The sequence below is a fragment of the Dunckerocampus dactyliophorus genome, chromosome 4 (assembly GCF_027744805.1).
Source record: "Dunckerocampus dactyliophorus isolate RoL2022-P2 chromosome 4, RoL_Ddac_1.1, whole genome shotgun sequence".
Taxonomy (NCBI): Eukaryota; Metazoa; Chordata; class Actinopteri; order Syngnathiformes; family Syngnathidae; genus Dunckerocampus; species Dunckerocampus dactyliophorus.
The window spans coordinates 36,906,805-36,929,304 of record NC_072822.1 but is presented as its reverse complement, the minus strand read 5'-3'; the positions used below and the strand labels follow the sequence as shown (position 1 = coordinate 36,929,304).

Sequence of the window (22,500 nt, the reverse complement as noted above, 5' to 3'; positions counted from 1 at the left end):
GTCTTCACTTGACACCGACGTGCGTCTCCAACAGAACAAGCGTACATTGTTTCGTAAACACCGAGTGACATGTGCGTTTTGGCTTCGTGAACGTCGTTAACACACGAAACCGGCGTCCGGCTTTTCGTGAACAATGTGAGCGTTGCCTGCAGCCACCCAACATCGTAAACATCGCTGACATTCAGTCCCAACGAAGCGAGCGAATTTGTTTCGGTCAACATCGAAGACAACGTAGGATCACAAGAGTTTTAACGCAACTGCTAGCTAACTGCTAGCCCGTGTGTTTCACTTTCCAGGCTTCAATGACCTCACATCACACGTGAACAATGAAGACAACTCAGTCCTCAACGACCCAACGTACGTACGTGAGTCTTCTTGGCAACATCGGCGACATTTGTGTGTATTTGGAAGACAGAATGAACGTGCATTGTTTCGTAAACATTTTCATAACCCAATCGAGAGCGTTTGTGAAATGTCAAGGTTGGATTTCAACGACCTGAACGTGAGTCTTCAACGACGTTGGCGTATATTTTTGTGACCATCGAAGACAATAAACACGGAGGTGTGAAAAACATTGTAGGCCCAAGAATCCTGACTATGTTTCTCCACACCCCCACGGCGAGCACAGGACCCGACAAGACAGAACTTTCCGGGCGCGTACTCACTGGCTCCGCCTGCTGCGAGCGGTGATGCTGGCCACGATGACGCTCTCCGGCCTCGGTGTGGCCACGGCCTTGAAGGTCCCCTTCCAGAACTTCTCAAAGAGCTGCTTCTGCTGCAGGGCGGCGCCGCTCTCCACCGGCGCCGCCAAGGCCAGCGAGGCGCCGAGCTGGAGCGAAGTCTCCGTTTGCATCATGGCAGGGATGCCAGGGAGCGTCCAAACGGGCACGGGGAGGTGGGCGAGGAGCTGTTCAAGTGCTGAAGTCAGACCGTGTCAGCGTGCGTGTCCTGTGTGAGCCGGACAAAAGACCCCCCCTCTCCTAAGTGGAGGTATTGTTCTCCAGATAAAAAGAGGTCCGGGGGGGGGGGGTGCAATCGGGTTTCCCTTTCACATCTGCTGCTTGGAGAGTTTGGAGTCTGAGCGCGGCCGTTGGAGGCAACCCGTCCTGAGAGGCGTGTGTCCACCCGCAGGCTGGGGGGCTCAGGCGGCAAGGAGAAGAGTTAGAGCCTGCGTGTGGCGTCTGGCGGAGGCGAGGCGAGCGTCAGCGTGCACAAGCGACAATGAAACGAGGAGCTCGGCGGAGAGCCGCCTGTTTTGTGTCTCTCGGCCAATGACGTCAAAGGAGGGAGGGACTGGTGGCGGGGGCATCTCCTTTCATCCTTTCTATGCCCCCCCCCATCATCATCATCACTTCACTTCTCCCTCCAGCTGTGTCTTTGTGTTCCTCCCCGTGGACCCTCAACAGAGGAAGCTGAGGTGTTTTTGCTGCTATGAAAAAGAGAATAAAGGAGCTTTGACTTCATTCTTTGCAGGATTATGCACAAAAAACACACAAGTGTTTTTGTAGGACATGACTCAAGTCATCAGCTGGAAATCCAGAAGATGTTTTGGGAGAGAAGCACCTTTCAGCACACTCTGAAATGTTCCAACATGTTGCTTAAGTCATTCAATACGTTTCTGAAACCCAACGCTCGCTGCCACAAGAATGGCCGCCATCTTTGGATCTTTGGCATTTATTAACACCCTTGACAGCAACGAGGAAGCCAGAGAGCTCGAAGAATGTAGCCAGCAGCAGGTGACGCATTGTAGGGAAATTTTAACACACTCACGCACACACATTGTAAATAGTTCATGGTGATAGATTTGTACTTTTTTGTGTTGTGGTATTGTTGTTTGGATATTTGAGCAAACAAATAAAGTTATGCTTGAGTATCTTTTCACTAAAAGCCGCTTTTCTCCCTCTTTTAGTCAGGAACCGATATTTCCCTGAAACTTACCTGTGTTTAACTGCTGATCACTGAAGAACGGAAAAGGGTAGAAGCTAATTTTTTGGGGATGAAAGACGGGAGTGTAATGTTCCTTGGTGGGTTCCATGTGCGTATAACCATAGAACACTACGTTCTGTCCAAAATGGCCGCTCCTGAAGGGGTTGACTTGGGACAAATGGCTGGGATTGAATGAGTTCATCATGTTTTGGACAACAATAACAATTTCATATGTGGCATACATTTTAATCCATTTAATATGAATATACAATTCATATCATTTGAATATGTTGTTTGATATATTTGAATATGAATGATCCTTTCATATGAAATACGGTTACACGTGCACGTGCACGTGCACGCGGCATCAGCGTCTTGAGAGCACATCAGCATAACAAAGAGGAGCATGCGGCTGACACAAACCTCCCCCGGGGGGGCTTTTCCCGTCCGTTGGCTCCATCCTCCTCCTCGGCTGCACTCTACTTTGCACAAGACGCATAACAAAGACCAACAGCCTGGTGACACCCCCGCCGCCCCCCTCCCCCACCAGCCCCGCTACTAATGCCATGACTGGCAGCGGCGACACCCCCATGAATGTGATGTTACACGTTTGGGTTCTGTTGTTGACAGAATATGACGCAGGACAGCATTTGAACGCCACAGGAAGTAAAGACGCACTTTAGAGTAGTCAGTGTGCTGCTTGTGTAGCAGCAAACGTTTACTATCCAATGAAAACCACACAGTCACACAAGCCACACAGTCTGGAGATTGGGGGGGGGGCATCTCTGTGTGGAGTTGGCATGTTCTCCTCGTGCACACGTGGATGTTCTGGGTGCAAAAACATGTTAGCTTCATTGTCCACAGGCGTGAATGGTTGGTTGTCTACATGTGCCCTGCCACAGGACTCGTGCCTGCACGAGTGCTGCCGGCACTGCGGAGCTGCGGTTCATCGAGGGGAAGGATGAATTCCAACATGATCTACTGTGACAACATTAGGCGGTGGCATGCACGAGTGCTGCTGTTCCTCGAGGAGAAAGGTGAATTCCAACACAATCTGTGAGAACATGACACAAGGCAACACACTGGCACCGCTGTCCAAATATCGGGCAAATGTTGTGGTAGCGTGCACGAGTGCTGCCGCCACCGGGGAAGCTGTGGTTCAAAAGATCAATTCCATCCATTGTAAAGCAGCGTGTGACCCCTCCCCCTCTTCATGGCACGGCATGATAAAGAGCCCAAAAAGACCTCCAAGATGATGAAGAGCCTGAAGGTGATGGAGTGGCCAAGTACGTCCCAATTGAGCGCCCGTGGAGGAACGCCAGGTGTCTGACATCCACCAGCTCCGCCAGTGATGTCATCACGGAGTCGTGGAAGAGGACTCCAGGAACAACAAGTCTTTGTCGTCCCCCTTTCAATGTCCCATGTTTGGTGCTCTCACGCAGGCCCAATTCTGTGGCATTGAAGGAGACCTGATGTTTATCGGACCTCACTCGGCACCAGTACCAACCTTCATTTGGGTCGAGGTCACCTCGTGAGCTGTCACGTGACATTTGTCGTCTTTTTCCAAATCCAACACGTAACGACCGCCTGGGTTGATCGTTTCCAGCGGTTCCGATCCAAGAGGACGGCGGCAGCTGAGATCTCAGAAGGTGAACTCTTGTTTTCGTTCACACTTGCCAATAATCCAACTTGGATTGTTGGTTGTTATTTTCTAGCATCAATGAAGACATGTTAGCATCGTGACCCTGCAAAGACATATCGGCTGATGCCGGCCATCTTGCTGGCATTTCACACACCGGCGCTCGCCAGCCCCCCAGCAGCGGGTACCAAAATGCACTGGAATGCATGCTAGCATTCGTGTACACGTACAGATACCTCAAAGTGTTGCCATTATTAGACTAATGCTCCATGACTTAAGTCCCACAGGCGCCATTGGCAGACATTTTGCTTGATGGCGGCCACCGATTTTAGTGGTGATTGGGCGAAACCCCCTAACGTCACAGCAGGTGGTTGACAGTGTCAAGTCAACGTACTGTATGGAGGTTAACAACAGCGCCGCCATGTGGTGTATTTACCAGAAAAATAAAAGCACAGGTGACACAGTAGGGGTGCACGTTTTCACCGGTTTTCAGCCTTTTGTGTGCAGCGCTTCACGAGTAGAAGTGTTCCACCATGAAGTGTCATTCTCAGTTTTTCACGTGGCTAAAATAGCCTTTGGGAGGATTCGGTTTTATTCTTGCACAAAGATGGCGGTGGAAGCTCCTAGAAGTGTCCCGCTAGCCAGATGGTCAAGAAGCTTTGCCCCGCTCCGGAATACAGTTAGCGGAACGACCCCCGAGGCCACGCAATGCCACCCCTTGGAGGTCACAGCTTTGAATGTCCTTTCTTCACACGCATGCTTGAGGCTGAGGACCAAGACGAAGCATCACGCACGTTCTTTAAGCGTCACTCGATTCTTCACCCGCTTCCGTCCTTCACACGCTGCCCTCTAAAGCCTCCTCGCAGCGGCAGCTTTCTTTTGCCGCAAAGTGAAGACCCTACACAAGCGCTCCCAGGGGTCGCCGGCAGTGCGCGGTGAGGTCGGAGAAAGAAGATGGCGATGATGAGGACGAAGACTTGACTGAACCTCCTCTAATTGATGGCTTCTCCGGCCGCAGGCGTGTGTGTGTGTGTGTGTGCGTGTGTGTGTGTGCGTGTGGGGGTGTGCGTGTGCGCGTGTGTGCGTGTGGGGGTGTGCGTGTGCGTGTGTGTGCGTGTGTGTGTGTGCGCGTGTGTGTGTGCGTGTGGGGGTGTGCGTGTGTGTGTGTGCGTGCGTGTGTGTGGGGGTGTGTGTGTGCGTGTGTGTGCGTGCGTGTGCGCGTGTGTGCGTGTGGCACACTTAATCACTTTGATGGAGCACTCGTGCCGGAAGGAGTCGTGAGAGGAGGACATCCATCCAAGCGTTTTCTATGCTGCTTACCCTGACTACAGTCACGGGGGTATGCTGGAGCCTACCCCAGCTGACTTCGCACACACACACACACACACAGAACATGCCAAGCCCACGTAGAGATTCCAACCCAGATCTCCTGACTGCGTGGCCAACATGCTAACCACTCGACCACACAACATTTGAAGGCAAAATGTCCTTCATCTGCGCTTTGCCCTGCCGCCAGACATCACTAATCGCTGACGGTGTCGTAATGATCCATCCATTTACAAACCCTACACCGCTCAGTGAACCGCAGCTCCCCGGTGCTGGCAGCACTCGTGCACGCCACCATTATGGTGCTGGACTGTAGGCGAGGTGCGCTTGATCAAATGCGAGGATTGTACAGACTTTTGCCAGCTCAGCTCTTTTGCGTGTTTTTCATGTTTGGTGGCAGTGATGGCTTCCACACGTGCACGTGACCAGGCCTCTTTTTCTTTTCTACAGTATTCATCCTTCCTGGGGGGTTGTCATAACGCCATAACATGAAACCTCGTAAAACGAAATGTTGTAAAGTCAAACGCTGACAGCCCGAAAAGAGCAAAAGTGGCGTCAGCGTGGCGACACACGACGACGTATTCCTCGCCTGCGTATTCCGCCTCAGTGTTCATCATTTGTGGGGGGGGGGAGTGGTTCATGACACGCTAAACCCCCCCCAGCACAGGATTCACGTGACAAACAACAGCAGCAAGTTGCTGTGCTGCTTTTTGACAACTTCGACAACAGCTGTGGCTGTAGGCAACCCTCTGCTCGTGTTTTGTAAAGTGAGCCCACGAGGTGGCAGCAGCTGCACCAGTGCTGGGGGGACGCCGTGGGTGTGGGGTACCGGACCACCGGACAGAATTTGTCGGCGTTGAGAGGATCCGGTTTGGTGTCGGCAGGAAGGGTCTCTGCTGACTTCATCAGGTCGTGACCTTCAACCCTCACTGGGTCGGTTCGCAGCCGAGTGACTTTTCTTCCGGTCCTGCCGACCACGTGAACGAAGCGGAATCCTGAGCCCACGTCGCACGTTTGGCTGCGTCGGGTATGGATGACGTGTGGCGGGGGTGCCCTCCCCAGTCCAGTTGGGTGGCAAAGTGAGCGGGTGCTCGGCGCCTGGAACGCGGGTGCTGCACACTGACTTCAGCAGGGGGGGCCAAGCTGGCGGACGAGTCCTGGCATCGCGACTCCAGGATGCCAGGACAGGTGGTCCGCTGCCCTCTGACCCCCAGCAGAGGCGAAGAAGGTGTGATGGCGCCGCCACCTGAAGCTGCTTGCAGCATCAGGCCGCGGAGTCTCTGCGGTGGGACGGGCGCCATCTTGAGGCATCTCGGTCATGTGGAGGTCGTACGGAGGTCGTACGCTGCCAGCACGCCGTACAAGTCACCGACCACGTGCACAACCTGGTGCACGGGACCGCTCACGGCCAGGTGTGGCGTGCGGCCACGTACTTTGACCTTGCGCAACCATGCGAGTGACGCGCGTTGATGGACCCCCCCTTGGGTGGGTTGTGAGCGAGGCCTGAGGGACACACTTCATGCTGGAAGACTGAGTTCAGGTCAGGTTAGCATCTTCTAAGTTCCTCGGGTCTTCTTCACGACTGAGGAAGGACGGAACACGAGACGGACAGGCGGATTGGTGGGGGGGTCGGCAGTGATGCGGACTCTGCATGGGTCCGTTGTGGTGAACAGGAAGCTGAGCCCAAAGCCAAAGCTCTCCGTTACTGATAGGAACGTCACGTGACGCCCACGAGCGTGCGTGTGCACCTGCAATGGCGACAGAGGGGGAGGGGCCCCACAGAGCAATCATGGGGGTGTCATATTTGCTTCCGAAACGCAAACTTACGTTTCTTACTGAATCTCCGAGGAGCTTTTACTCTGAAGGGTCAAGCGGACAGCGAGGGTGGAGATGCTGGATTTCACTTTCATGGCTCGTCTTTTCGTCCCTTTAGAAGCAAACAAAAGATGGCTGACATGAATCCCCCCCCCCACACAGGAAGCTAATCCTGTTGGAGCTTTTGAGAATCGGGCCGCTGTCCCACGCGTGGCCCGCTTCACTCAGCGGACCTCCGCCAAGGCCGCTCCTGAGCGCCGTCTCCACCGTGGACTCCGTCATGCGGGACTTTCGCCATCAGCGCCCCCCAACATCAACAACGGCGGGCGATACGCCGCTCATGCTAATGACGCCTGCTAGCAAAGACAAGGTGGGACAACGGGACCCCCCCACGGGGCAAACGTGACTTTTTGTGAAGGCTCCATCAGGTCATGTGACCGCGCGGCGCCCTTTTGGTCCTTCTTCCCACGTGACTCCCGTCCGATGGCAGCTTTCTGCTTTCTCATTTCGGTGTTCCTCGTGTCCATTTTCGGTGTTCCCATCGTATTTTTGATCTTTCAGAAAAAGAAGCTGTTTTGTCTTTTCTTCAACGTTGTTACTAAAATGATATTCTTCCTCATTTCGCAAGTTTATTGTCGTAAAAAAATGTTTCATGTTTTTTTGTATAATATAATATTTCAACTTTCTTCTTGTATGTTTTCTTCTCCTGATTCTCTTTTTATACTTTATTTTCCCCCGCCTGACTTTCCAAACATTGCAACTTGATTTCCTGTTTTTGACCTAAAAAGATGGTGACTATTTCCACGTGGTGCTGCTGAAACGACTCGGACTTGCTAGCTTACAAGTCTTATCTTCATATTTTCACTTTTCATTGGTTTTCCCATTTTTGCTGCTGCTGCTGTTGTTTTTATTTTCCTCGTTAAATTACATTTTTAGGCCAATAAAATCACAGTCGCGGGCTGCAAATGGCCCCCGGGCCGCACTTTGGACACCCCTGGTTTACAGGAGGTCCAAAATAAACAGCAGAAATGGAAAAGAGAAATAAAGAGAAAATATTCTGAGAATTTTCGGAGGATGAGGTGGTCGTGCTGTGAGGGAAAGTCATCTTTAGTCGCCACAGCTGAAATGGTCAAGAAAAATGAGGTATTTGTGTGCTAACATAGCAAAGTGCTAACAGTCGTGATGAACCGAAGTCCAAGAAGCCGTGGGTGACGTCGGGAGGCGTTCCTAATGCTTTGTCCAGCGTAAATCGGGTCAAAGGTCGCAGTGGGATTACTTGGCCGATGAAACGTCCGGGGCGTCAAACATCGCTTTCATCTCGTTGGACGGCGTCGTTTCCTCGCCCCGTCGGAGCGGCGCCGGCCCATGGGAGGAAGCATAAATATGTCCGCCAGACGCAACGGAGGACTAATGGCGGCGAATCGGAGGCATCTGCCGCCCGACGGTGCCAAACACAAACACCACACGCTCGCCATCGCTTGCTCATTTGCTGTTTTGGGCTGCGGCGCGCATCAGAGCTGCCAAACATGCACCACGCCACGGAGAAAGGGCGGCAAGCGGTAGCGTTAGCGAGATGATGGAAAAGCACAAAAACAACAGAAGAAGCTGCAGTCAAGGGAAGACTCGCTGCCTCCCACACGCTTTTCCCAAGTCAGTGCCGGCGTTGTGTTCCCGCCAAAAACGCTGGACTCCCATCCTTCATCCGGAAAAAAAGGTTCATTCTTTAGTGATCAGCAGCAGAACGCAGTAAGTTTCAGGAAAATGATCACATTTTGGGGGTGTTTTTTTTTTAAGGAGATAGGACCATTTTTGACATGTGTGCATGTAACTCCACAAAACAAAAATGGTCAGAGCCCTTGTTCGGGACATTTTGCCTTCCCGGTACGTTGCGCCATCATGCTAGGTGTTAGCATCCTAGCATGTGAGCATCGCTAGCATGCTAATGTTATTATACTAGCATCATTTGCTATTTTCATGGGCGGATGCATATATAAACACCACTAGCATGTTAGGTGTTAGCATGTTAGCATCGCTAGCATGCTAATGTTATACTAGCATTGTTTGCTATTTTCATGGTCAGACACCCCTGTCATGCTCAGTCTGAGCATGCTAATATCAAGATAGTAGCATTTTTAGCAGTTTTCATGGGTAGACATTTATATGAACACTTATGCTGGGTGTTAGAATGCTAACATTAGCGTGTTAGCAATGCTAGCATGCTAGCATTAGCATGCTGCATTTTTAGCCATTTTCATTGGTAGATGCTATTATGCTAGTTGTTAGCATTCTAACATTACCATGTTAGCATTGCTTGCATGCTAACATGCGGATACTAGCATTTTTGGTTATTTTCATGGATATGAACTTAAGCAGACACCTAGCGCTATTATGCTATGTGTTATCACGCTAACATTATCGCGTTAGCATTATTAGCATTCTTTAAGTCATTCGAACCCTGAAATGGGATGTTTCCATCACCAAGGAATCTAAATATGCAGATGCCAAACCACAATGGGGGGGCACTATGGCGCTTGTTTAAATGTACGGTATTTCCATGAAAGCCACATCATATTTTTTGACACTGAATGAAACTAAACGCAAACATTTTTATGCAAGACCAACAATTTTAGAATAGAATAAGTTTCTGTCTCGGACAAAAGCCGTCTGTCTTTTCCGTGCGCGTCATGGCCCGCATAGTCACCGGTGACGTGATTAAAAGCGCTGAGTAACGCTTCCTGCGGGGGCCGCCGCTGTGCATCTCCTCTCTCGCTAGTGCGTTCGCGGAGGACGGAGGACGGAGGACGGAGTCCTCTCTCGTGCAGGCCTTCGGTGCCAGCCAGTCGGGGATGTTTTCAGCGCCGTCACCGGCTAATGGATGACTCCTGAGAGTGTGTCAGTCATGAGGAAGATGCTCGGCATCGTCATTGTTTGCCCTCTGAATTTTTGAGCGTGTTTGCTGGAGTGTTAAACGACTCCAATTAATTGGCTCCCATGTTGGATTTGGGCGATCATCGCTGGCTAGCGGCTCCCAGCTGACGGCCTGGATGCTAATTTCACGTCATGAGGCTGACGAGCACGCGTGTGCCTTTCATGTGCGGCGCAATGGAAGCTTTCATCAGAAGAAGAAGAAGGACACACGCTGGCAAACTCATGCGGGACACGATTTACTGCCTTTGACATTCGCCCTTGAGCCAGCCATCCCGCCATCTTCATGGCATGTGTGGCGCCCCCTACAGCTTGTGCTCAAAACACGGCCGTCCCTCGTTTACTGTGCTTCATTAGGCCTGGACCCGACTGTGATAAGTGAATTTTAGAGTAGGATTCATAATAAATTAATAAATGGAATGTTTTCATAGTTATGGTTTACCACCTTCTAAATATGTTTTTTTAACATGATTAGAACCCTCTAGACATGACATAACACCCTATAGTCACCTTTATACTCCTATTAGCCAATATAGTAGACATAATAGTGGTTATTATACATGTAATAACACCCTATAGTCACCTTTACACTCCTATTAGCCAATATAGTAGACATAATAGTGGTTATTATACATGTAATAACACCCCTATAGTCACCTTTACACTCCTATTAGCCAATATAGTAGACATAATAGTGGTTATTATACATGTAATAACACCCTATAGTCACCTTTATACTCCTATTAGCCAATATAGTAGACATAATAGTGGTTATTATACATGTAATAACACCCTATAGTCACCTTTATACTCCTATTAGCCAATATAGTAGACATAATAGTGGTTATTATACATGTAATAACACCCTATAGTCACCTTTATACTCCTATTAGCCAATATAGTAGACATAATAGTGGTTATTATACATGTAATAACACCCTATAGTCACCTTTATACTCCTATTAGCCAATATAGTAGACATAATAAGAGAAAATAAGACATATAAGACATAAATGCATTTTGCATCCGTATTGTCCCACAGTTTGCCGTGCCAAGCCTAAGTTGACGTCTGGTGCACGGCAAGAGCACGTTGCGAGCGCGTGGGTATCGTGGGCATCGCCGCCATTGCTTCCTGCATCCGTGAAGCAGGACCTTCAGCGTAAGTGAAAAACGTACAAAGTTATCATGGCGGGGGCATAAAGTCTGGAATACGAGACACAAGTCCTGAGTGTGCCCGTTACCGCACACTAACACGGCTAGCATGGGTACAAACCAGTCCCATCACGACCACCGTCGCCAACCGTCGGTCTCTCTTGAGAAAGAAACCCGTGTTCACGTCTCACATGAAGACTGTGGAAATTCACACATCACGGAAACGTGTTTATCACTGCCGGGTCCGGAACCCATGGACAGCAATAAGCGAGGGATTGCTGCACACTTCATGCTTTAACCAGGACTTCCTGCTCTTTTCAGTCCAGATATTTCAAAATAAGACATGCTGTTTTTGCCCGAGGTGATCATGTCTTTCATGTTTACGTCCCGGCGGAGCCACGTGAAAAGCGGCTATATCTGCCGTGATGGGCGAGGGAAGGAATTTACAACTTTTTCCTGGTAAATGTACGACTTTTATTCCCCAAATCTCAGGCTGCCACATTCAATTAGTGCGAGTGACTGTTGGCTATCTTGCTGGGTGATAGCATGTTAGCATGCTAGCAAAGCCACGTAGGTGTCGTGTTTGATTGTGTTGGTCATGTGACAGGTGATCCATCCTTTCATGGCGCCAGCGATCCTCTCCAGGTGACCGGAATCAACTTGTCACATGACAACAGAAGTGCACAGAGCGACCAACTAAAATAAATAAAACAACAGCGCCTGCATTAAATGACAAAAAACAAACAACATAAATCAAATACATGTAAAAATCCAAATGTATCGCCTCTTTTTGCCACGTGAGTCACAATGGAACCATGAACCCCCCCTCAGGCTTGAAAATGGCGCCGTCCTGTCATCTTACGTTTCCTGTGTGAAACAGGAAGTAGCCTGCAAGGAAACAAACATGCGACGCACTGCAATTGTTGCAGTTTTCTTTGCGTGGATCCGTCTTCTTGTTCCTGTTTAACTGGAAATAGAACCCCCCCCCAGGAAGTAGTTGCTAGCTAACAAAGAGACACGCTGAGCCGTGCCGGCTTGGTCATGTGACTCAACCAAAACACGTTTGCTTCTTTTGGGTCTTCCGTGCCCTGCGACGCGAACGCTGTCACGCTGAGGCGCTCCCGTGACGCACGCGCGCCTGCAGGATGACTCGCGCGGCTCCGAGTGCAACGTCAGCTCGCTGCCGTCTTCGCACATTTAGAATTCCAGAAGAAAGCAAAGGGAAGAGTGTCATGTGGTCTACGAGACGCACAAACGAGCAAAGACACACTCTACACGCTACATGCTACACACTACACGCTACACGCTACGCACTACACGCTACATGCTACACACTACACGCTACGCACTACACGCTACATGCTACACACTACATGCTACACACTACACGCTACGTACTACACACTACATGCTACATGCTACACACTACACGCTACGTACTACACACTACATGCTACACACTACACGCTACACGCTACGCACTACACACTACACGCTACATGCTACACACTACATGCTACACACTACACGCTACGTACTACACACTACATGCTACATGCTACACACTACACGCTACGTACTACACACTACATGCTACACACTACACGCTACGTACTACACACTACATGCTACACACTACACTCTACACACTACATGCTACACACTACATGCTACACACTACATGCTACACACTATGTGCTACACACTATGTGCTACACACTCTACACGCTACATGCTACACACTACAGGCTACACACTACACGCCACGTGCTACACTACACACTACACGCTACACACTCTACACGCTACACGCTAAACACTACACGCTACACAGTACATGCTCCACGCTACGTGCTACACACTACATGCTACACGCTACATGCTACGTGCTACACACTACACGCTACACAGTACACGCTACATACTACACACTACACGCTACACACTCTACACGCTACGTGCTACACACGACACACTACATGCTACACACTACATGCTACACGACACACACTACACGCTACACACTACACGCTATGTGCTACACGCGACACACTACATGCTATACACTACACGCTACACGCTACACACTACATGCTACACACTACACGCTACACACTCTACAAGCTACACACTACATGCTACACACTACATGCTACACGCTACATGCTACACACTACATGGTACGTGCTACACACTACATGCTACACACTATATGCTACACACTACACGCTACACACACTACACGCTACACACTACATGCTACACACTACATGCTACACACTACACGCTACACACACTACACACTACACGCTACACACTTTACACGCTAAACACTACACGCTACACAGTACATGCTCCATGCTACACGCTATGTGCTACACACTACACGCTACACACTACACACTACACTCTACACGCTACACACTCTACACGCTATGTGCTACACACGACACACTACATGCTACACACTACACCTTACACACTACACGCTATGTGCTACATGCTACACACTACATGCTATACACTACACACTACACGCTACATGCTACACACTACACGCTACACGCTACACATTACATGCTACACGCTACACACTACATGCTACACACTACATGCTACACGACACACACTACACGCTACACACTACACGCTATGTGCTACACGCTACACACTACATGCTATACACTACACACTACACGCTACACACTACATGCTCCACACTCTACACACTCCATGCTACGTGCTACACACTACACGCTACACGCTACATGATGATATTTATATACGGATCACTCGGTACATTATGATCGGGATGATATTTATGGTCAGTCCGAACCTGAAGTGGGCACTGATTGGCTGCCACTGCGTTCGGGCTGGGAGGGCACGGCGAGGAACGAAGAGTAGGCAAGAAAATGGAGGAAATGAACATGAATTCATTTAATTTGCAGAAAATGCTGTGGGCCAATAAAACGCAAGCTGAGGACAGACAACACCCCTGGGCCGCACTTTGGACACCCCGACTGACGCTATCGGCACCTTACGGGCTACAATGAAGTGGTGCTTGGAACGTACAGCAAAGACGCATCATGCTAACTGCACGCGACATGAAGAGAAAAGCAGGGGAGGACAAATCACAGCGACCTGATTTGTGCTTCAGCAGAGAGCAGCGGCTGCATCCATGTTTTAAACACCACGGCGGCGTTGCGTTGCCAAGCGTTCTGGAGAGACCGCGGCTCTCTTCCAGGACCTGCGGGTCAAATAGCGAGACTCACCGACTCGCTCTCAGTGAGTTCCTGAGCTTCCAGTGCAGAGCTGCTGCACACTGATAACACACACACACACACACACACACGCGATCCAGCTCATTTCCTGCCAGATAGTGAGCTGCCGCTCGGAGCCACGCCACTGAACGCCAACATGCAGCGTGGCGAATGCTCAGTTCGGGGACGGGCAGGAAGGGAGCGGGCGAGAGGATGAAAGAGAAATTTGGTGCTCTGATTGAGGCTGCTGGGGGACTTTTCTCTTTTTTTAAATATTTTTTTATTGATGCCTGGGGGGGGGTTCTGCACACAAGCAATAACCACCAAAGTGTTATACGGCCCCCGTGAGAGCAGAGATGCTGCTTCTTCTCGTGGTGGTGGTATCACAATTTGTCAATATTTGCCAGATGGTGATATTAAAAATAAAGGTGTGTATGTTGTCTATACTTGGTATCATGAATGATACTAATATGTGATATTAAAAATAAAGGTGTGTATGTTGTCTATACTTGGTATCATGAATGATACTAATATGTGATATTAAAAATAAAGGTGTGTATGTTGTCTATACTTGGTATCATGAATGATACTAATATGTGATATTAAAAATAAAGGTGTGTATGTTGTCTATACTTGGTATTATGAATGATCATCACTAATATGTGATATTAAAAATAAAGGTGTGTATGTTGTCTATACTTGGTATTATGAATGATCCTCACTAATATGTGATATTAAAAATAAAGGTGTGTATGTTGTCTATACTTGGTATCATGAATGAATACATTATGAGTACAGTGAGTGAGTGAAGATTGCTTTTGTAATTATTTCCCATATCTCCACACAATACATTAAATATGCTAATACTAAGGAACAGTACAGAGTGTGGAGTGATTTATGATCAAGAACATATTTCTCACCACCTTTTGTTGAATATATTTAATATGAGATTTCCAACTCATTTTTTCATCTATTATAACCCCAAGGAATTTATATTCTTCCACTTTTTCAATGTCCACTTCATTTATTTGTATTTGGTCGTACGTGTCCTTTCTACTATTTCCAAAAAGCATTATTTTAGTTTTACTTAAGTTCAAGGATAATCTGTTCCTGTCAAACCATGACTTTAATATGACCTTTTCATCCTTGACCTTTTTAATGAGTTCTTGTGTGCTTTCACCAGAACAGAAAGCGGTGGTATCATCGGCGAATAAGACCAATTTTAAGTTGTTAGTTACTTTGCAAATGTCGTTGATGTACAAATTGAACAGTTTTGGTCCCAGTATGGACCCCTGGGGTACTCCACACGTGGTGTGTAAACTCCCAGATGTGTATTCTCCTAGCTTTACAAATTGTTTCCTCTTTGCTAGGTAGCTTTTAACCCAATTTAAGACTGAACCTCTAATTCCGTAGCTTTCTCATTTTGACATTAAGATATTGTGATTAATTGTATCGAAAGCTTTTGTCAGATCCATGAATACTGCAGCTGCGCATCTTCTGTTGTCTATGGCAGTAGTGATTTCCTCCGTGATTTCCATCAGTGCCATAGAAGTTGAAATGTTGGCTCTGTAACCATATTGACTACTTGCCAATAATTCATTCTTATTCATAAATTTGTCCAACCTATTATTAAATAGCTTCTCCACAATTTTCGAGAATTGTGGTAACAAGGAAACTGGTCGATAATTTGTAAATTGGTGTTTGTCTCCTTTTTTGAAAATTGGAACCACCTTGGCTGTTCTCATTTTGCTAGGAAATATTCCAGTCTGAAATGATAAGTTACTAATGTATGTTAACGGGTCTGCGATCTCATTGATGACCCTTTTCATTGTTTCCATTTCGATTCCATGACAACCAGTTGATGTTTTTGCCTTAAAATGGTTAACAATGTCAGTGATCTCCTTTTTGGTTCCAGCAGTGAGAAACATAGAATTAAGATTCCTATCAATGATATCATTCATTCATCAATTGGGTCTTGTTTTGGAATTTCTTCTTCCAGTTTTGGTCCAATATTTACAAAATAATGGTTGAACATGTCAAGTATCTCCTTCATGTCCTTCCTGTTGGTGTTCCCACCATGAAATAGTGGGGGTGGTCTGCTTTCTTAATGTTGTTCTTTATAATACTATTTAAGATGCTCTCATCTTATTTTTGTTCTTATCAAGTAGTTTCTCAAATTCTATATTTTTAAAAAGGGACAGTGTACATTAATCAACATTTCTTTACAGAAAGTAAATGTACCTGAGTTAGCTGAAAGGCTAATTTTCATCGGCAGTCCCTTTGCCAGATGGTAATCGACCCAACAAAACAAAACAACAAAAAAGACACCATACACAACAGACATAGACAGAAAAACAGTCAGCATTACATTTCCCCACAGTACAAGTTATATCATAAAATTAATAAAACCAAAATGAAAAATTATAATACAAACACCGCCAAGCCAGCCATATTGGCTACCTTACCATTTACATTTAATTTGTTCACTACCTGACGCAGGTAAAATAATGGGTAGTACCAGTGATACTGCTAGTGCACACATCTTTGCCATTCAACAAGCCAATTCTTAGCATTGAGTTTAAAAGAGTGATATGATGAAGATTCTCTGACTGATTGTGGTACTGTATTCCATTGATGGGATGCTCTAAATGAGAATACAGCCTGGCTAAATGTGCGTTTCCTGATTGGGATTGTGCAATCTTTTTTGGTGGCACCTCTGGTGGCCCTGGTAGTGGAGGACCGAAATGTTATGAAAGCGGATAGTGGAGGAGGAGCCAAACCGTGCAAGATATTATATACTAGGCAGATGTTTTTGTATTTGATGAGATTTTCCCAGCTCAGCAATTTATACTTCTTCAAAATATGGCAATGGTGGTATCTGAAAGGTTTTTTATCCAGTGTTTTAAGTGCTTGTTTATATCATGATTCTAGTAGTTTCATTACAGTGGAGTGTGCATTAGACCAACTTATCAGACAGTAGTGATGTGAGAGATAATCATAAAGAAGAAGTATATCTTGGCTGCTTCAATTGATAGAGAGTTTCTGATAAAGCTAAAATTTGACATTCTAAACTTTACCTTATTGCAGACTTTCTTTATGTGATTTTTGAAGCTGAGATTCGAGTCAATGTGTAGTCCTACATATTTAAATTCTGTAACAACCTGAAGCCTCTCACCAGAGACAGAAATGACATACAGACCGTTTTTGTAACATTTAACTGCAAACAACATTGATTTAGCCAGGATGTCATTCTCACCATTGCATCAGTTAGCTTAGTCTCAACCTCCCCTGCCGTCTTCCCATGACCTAGGATTACTGTGTCATCAGCGTACATCAAGATGTCACATGACTCACACACAAAAGGGAGATCATTAACGTACATGCTGAATAGAAGTGGGCCTAGTACTGAGCCTTGCGGGACACCAGTTGATAACCCTAAGACATTGGAATTATGGTTATGATTTTTAACCAGCTGAAAGCGAGATGAGAGGTATGACAGTAACAAGTTAAGAGAGATGAAATTCAGGAGTTTCTTTAATAATATAGAGTGATTAACAGTATCAAATGCTTTCCGCAGGTCTAGGAAGGCAGCACCCACTGCCCCCCCTCCCCGGTCCATGGATGACTTGATTTTTTCAACAAAGTAGCAAGTGGCAGTTTCTGTAGAGTGGTTCGCTCTGAACCCAAATTGCATTGGATGCAGTGCGAAAGGGCTATTGTTGAGGTGGTCAATGGTTTGTTTGGCAACCAATTTTTCTAAACTTTTGAGACAGTGGGTAACATGCTGATAGGCCGGTAGTTTGAAGTGAGGAAAGGATCCCCTCCTTTAAAAACTGGAACAACAGCAGCAAGTTTCCACGCTTCTGGAAATATCCCCTGACTTAGTGAAGCGTTAATAATGTGTGTTAATGGACCAGCTATTGACTCACTAACTTCTTTCAGTATGAATGTGTCCATCCCAGACACATCCTTTGCTCTGGATGTCTTGAGAGATGTTATCACTTTTGTGACTTCAGTTCTTGACACAGGTTTAAAAACAAACTGTGGCTCATTTCTGTTTGCTATGACAGTACTACTTGTAGTAGTACACTCATTATATTGAACTGGGAAACTCCGAGCTATGTCCGCAACCGACTCGATAAAGTAATGATTGAATGTCTCAGCCACATCAGTTGGGTTTTGTAGGATGGTACCATTAACTTTTAATTCAATTTCTTTTGTAAAAGTATGATTTTGACCAGTTAGTTTATTTATTTGAGTCCAGATGCTTTTCGAGTTGCCGTGGCAGTTTTCAATAATAGAATAAAGAAATCTGCTTTAGCTTTTCTCATTTGTCTAATCACTTTGTTCCTCAGTATAGTAAATATCTGCCTGTCATGGCTCAGTTTAGTTTTTATGGCTGCTTTTAAAGCGTTATCTCTGTCCTTCATGAGTTTGATGACATTGTCAGTCAGCCATGGGAGAGACTGCTTCTGGCTTTTGCGTTTAGTTCTGACTGTGAATTCCTTGATTTTGCTTTGTATGTTCTTTATAAAATTCTGACTAATTATTTCCACATTATTGTCTGAAAGTAGATTGTCCCAGTTCAGGTTTGTTATGGCTGTTTTGAAAGCTTCCTGTTTATTTCTTGGGATACCAATGAAGTCTTTACTGCCAGAAAGTGTAACATTTCGCCTATTACTTAATTTCCTAGATATAAGTACCAAATTATGATCCGACAGCCCAGTTATCATATTATATCATTGTGTAATTCTTTCGGGCCTGTTGGTAAAAATCAGATCAATTTGAGTACTGGTAGAGGTTGTAATCCGTGTAGGACCCTTTACTACTTGGACCAAGTTAAAACTATCAGTTATCTGCTTCAGCTTTTTTCTTGAATTTTTATCTTCCCAGTTTAGGTTTAGATCACCCATTATAATGACCTCCTTTTTAAAATCACACTGGCGTAATATTTCCTTAAACTTATCAAAGACGTTCATGTTAGAGGACGGTGGACGATACATGACTATGAGAGTGAAAGACATCTGAGGTGCAAGAATCATGTTAAGGCCGATACGTTCCAGATCATTCAATCTCTGCACTGAATGGTGTCTCTCACATAGACCAGAACCCCACCACCTTTCACCCCAGCTCTATCCCTCCTAAATCCCACATAACCTGGAATTTTAACAGCAGCAGAGGGAGAATTTTTCTTAAGCCATGTTTCTGACAAACAAATGAAATCTAGAGTTGACTCTGTCAAAAGGTGATTGATCTGCTCACGTTTTGATCTTAAGCTGCGTATATTAAGGTGACCACCCAATATACCCTTTGGTTTTGCTTTTGAGTCCCAGATTAATCTAGAGTTGTTAACCGTCTGAAAGACTTTCCATGTCCGATTCATTCATTTATTTTTATTGTGTGAGTGTGTGTCCATACTGTTCAACCTGTTCAGCGGTGGCCTGGATGCTACTGTTGTTGTTGTTAGCCTCCCTGGTGTTCTTAGCTTCCCTGGAGCTGCTAGCCCACTCCGGAGCCTCGGCGCACCCCCACTGCAAGAAGAAAGCAGCGACATGACTATAATAATCCCTTTTACACACTCTCAAGATAGTTGTTAGCTTATTTTTGTAAGTCTTATACTTTTGTTCTGCTTCTTTAGTCTGTTGAATGATGAATGTCCTGTATGATGTCTTCTTCTTCTTACAGGCCGTTTTTAGTCCTTTTGTCATCCATGGCTGCTGGTTTTTCTTTTGCTTCTTGGGCTTTTCTTGCCAGGGACAGTTCTTATGGTAGAGCTCCATATAAGTACCAAGGAAGCTGTCATATGCCTCGTCCACATCTATTGCACTGTAGACCCTCTCCCAACTTTGTTCTTCTAGATCTTTCCTGAAGGCACGGATGCTGTCCTCTGTACGCAGTCTTTGAAAAGTCTTTTTTGCCTCCACCTGTCTTTTCTTATAATGTTCCTTGTAAATAGTGAACACTGGAAGATGATCACTGATGCCACGGATGGTGTTGTTATCCAAGTCATTGGTGAATATATTATGGATGAGGGTGACACAGTGCTCTGGTATTCTACTTGGTCTGATGATTTTAGGATATAAACTCAAACTATACATTGTGTCTATGAAGTCGTCTATTTCCTTGCACTTGTGTGGGTTCAAAAGGTCAATATTGAAGTCTCCACATATAAAAATAGTTATTTGACCTCCTGTATGTCTGTAAACGTTGTCTGAATCCAATCCTCAAACATTCCAATCTTTGACTTTGGAGTTCTATACACGCAACTTATTAACACATTTTTGCTTTTGTCTTTACAGATTTCCATTGTTATACATTCTAAAATGTTATCAATGACAAATGACATATTCTTTACCATTTTGTAGTTCAAATGTTTGTCCACGTATACGGCCACACCTCCTCCATTTGCATTGTTCCTGTTTGCACACGTCATTTCATATCCTTCCAGCTCGAAGTCCATTCCTTTGTTAGCATTGATCCAAGCTTCTGAGATTGCTTTTACTTTGAAAGGTTCTTTGAATTGATTCAAATATTGTTTAATATTAGTAAAGTTTGCGTACAAGCTTCTGCTGTTTATGTGGATGATGGATAACTTGTCGTCGTTGATGAAGCTGTTGTTGTATTGCTCCTCCGTATAATAACGGCAGTCGTTTGTAATGTGAGAGAAAACATTTGAGTCTGGATCAATATCTTTTCCATATCCAAGTGTTTGTGATCTGTAAAGTAAAAAGTGTCCAATTGTAGATCTTCTTGTGGCATATTAAAGCTGTTTTCCTCCATGTTGGGAGACCTCAATATCTTTCTAGGTCCTTGATGTCTTTGACAGCAAGAACTCTGGCCTCTGGTCCTCCATTTGCTTTGATGAAGATTTTGCAGTTTGCACTCCATGTTCCTTGAATCTTTCCTTGCTTCCTCAGATCACGTGCTTTCTTAGCCATCTCAGCGTTGCGCTTGGTCAGGTGGTCATTCATGTAGACATTTGTTCCTTTCAGCTTCTTTCCCTGTTTCAGCAGAGCAACCTTGTATTTCCTGTTGGTGAATTTGACGATGATGACGGGTGTAGTAGGTTCCTACCATACAGTGGGATGCAAGTATCAATAGATTGGATGTCTACATCCACCTTCTTCGATTGCAAAAAATCAACAACTTCACATTCCTGTTTGAGAGTGGCTCTCAATGCAGCATAACTTTCCTGTAATTCTTTATTCTCCACTCTCAGACATTGAACTTCCTTCCTTAGGGACCCTATTTCTTTTTGCATGGCGGAGGAAGTATCCACAATTTTCTGCAGTTTCTTTCCAATTTCCCCCAGGGCTTGCGCTGTGGTAGCCTCACACTTTTCCGTCAAACTTCTTTCTTGCTTTTTCGTGTGGTCACTGATCTTCTGTAAGGATCTAGCTGTTGCCATATCTATACTTACAAGCGGTTGTCTCATCTGGTTACCTGTGTCATCGTTGTAAGGTCTCGGCAACGGTTGAGGTACTTGGTGTGCACCTCCGGTTGTCTCCGGAGTTGGTTCATATACTTGACTGAATCTGGAGTACTTTGACCAGAACTGTTAGAACCACCGTTTGATCCGCTTCTTCTCCCTCGAGCCTTTGACATTGTTACTGTCGCTTAGCAGTTAGTTAGCCATTGACTTGTGGTGTATTGCTTTCGGTGATTAATTTTACTTATACAGCGAGTTTGTCTCTCACCAGTCCTCACTAGCTGAAAAAGCTCCACAAGATAACACCAGGTGTTTTAAAGTCCGGTTTCGTGTGCAGCTGTCAAACCGCGGCTAGCGTGATAGCTTGCCTTTAACGGCTGTCGGCTCCAGCTAACTGTCTGTTTTGGTGAGTTTAATCCACTCGCTGGTCCAAATTGAGGCTGAAGTCTCAGCACACACTTGCAGAGTTGTAATCACAAGTTGTGATCACGAACTGTATTCACCAAAAGTCGCAAGAACTTTAAAACTCCGGTAATGGTAGACGGAGCTTTTCCGTGAGCGTCCTTTCCATACAACACAAAGTGACGTAGTCTGTGCTGTGCTGAACAAACTACACTTCCATGATGCTTGCAGTGCCGTACCAGGAAGTAGTGAATTCCGAAAAACGGTAGACGCCACCATCAGATGTTTTGATAGAAGTCTTGTGTTTCCATCCGTTGTTAGCGAGTGACGCTGGGCACACAGAGGTAGGCGGGATTGCAAGGTTTATAGCGCACGTGCAGCACTTCATGGGAGCTTCCAGTCCACGGTGAGGGATGTTTCAGGGTCAAGTAGGCCTTTTGCTAGTTCATAACTGTGCTACCAATTATCGCCGATAATCGATATTACCGACATTTTCGGAGACTATTGCATCTGCGCCATCTTGTTTGTGTTTACATTGCCGACCAAACGCCTCAACAAGCGTTGGCTGTAGCACACCGTCAGCAGTAGCTCTTTTGGGAAACCTGAAGGATGGTTGTGTTTCAGGT

The 22,500-nt window shown here is 46.1% G+C and overlaps 1 protein-coding gene across 6 annotated transcripts in view; it reads right to left on the bottom strand.

Annotated features, from left to right (window-relative positions):
- srrm4 (serine/arginine repetitive matrix 4) overlaps positions 1-20,148 on the bottom strand; it is a 67,424-nt gene extending 47,276 nt beyond the window's left edge. For 5 of the 6 annotated variants that reach the window (XM_054772447.1, XM_054772448.1, XM_054772452.1 and 2 more), the window contains exons 1-2: positions 19,663-20,148; positions 19,470-19,574 (exon numbers count right to left, since the gene is read on the bottom strand). In XM_054772447.1, the coding sequence (XP_054628422.1) occupies positions 19,470-19,574; positions 19,663-20,141 (584 nt within the window). In that variant the 5' untranslated portion in view covers positions 20,142-20,148. Of the gene's footprint in view, positions 1-665; positions 1,252-19,469; positions 19,575-19,662 lie in introns of those variants that run through there. The other variant, XM_054772453.1, reaches the window with a different exon arrangement.
- Between the last annotated feature and the right edge of the window lie 2,352 nt (positions 20,149-22,500).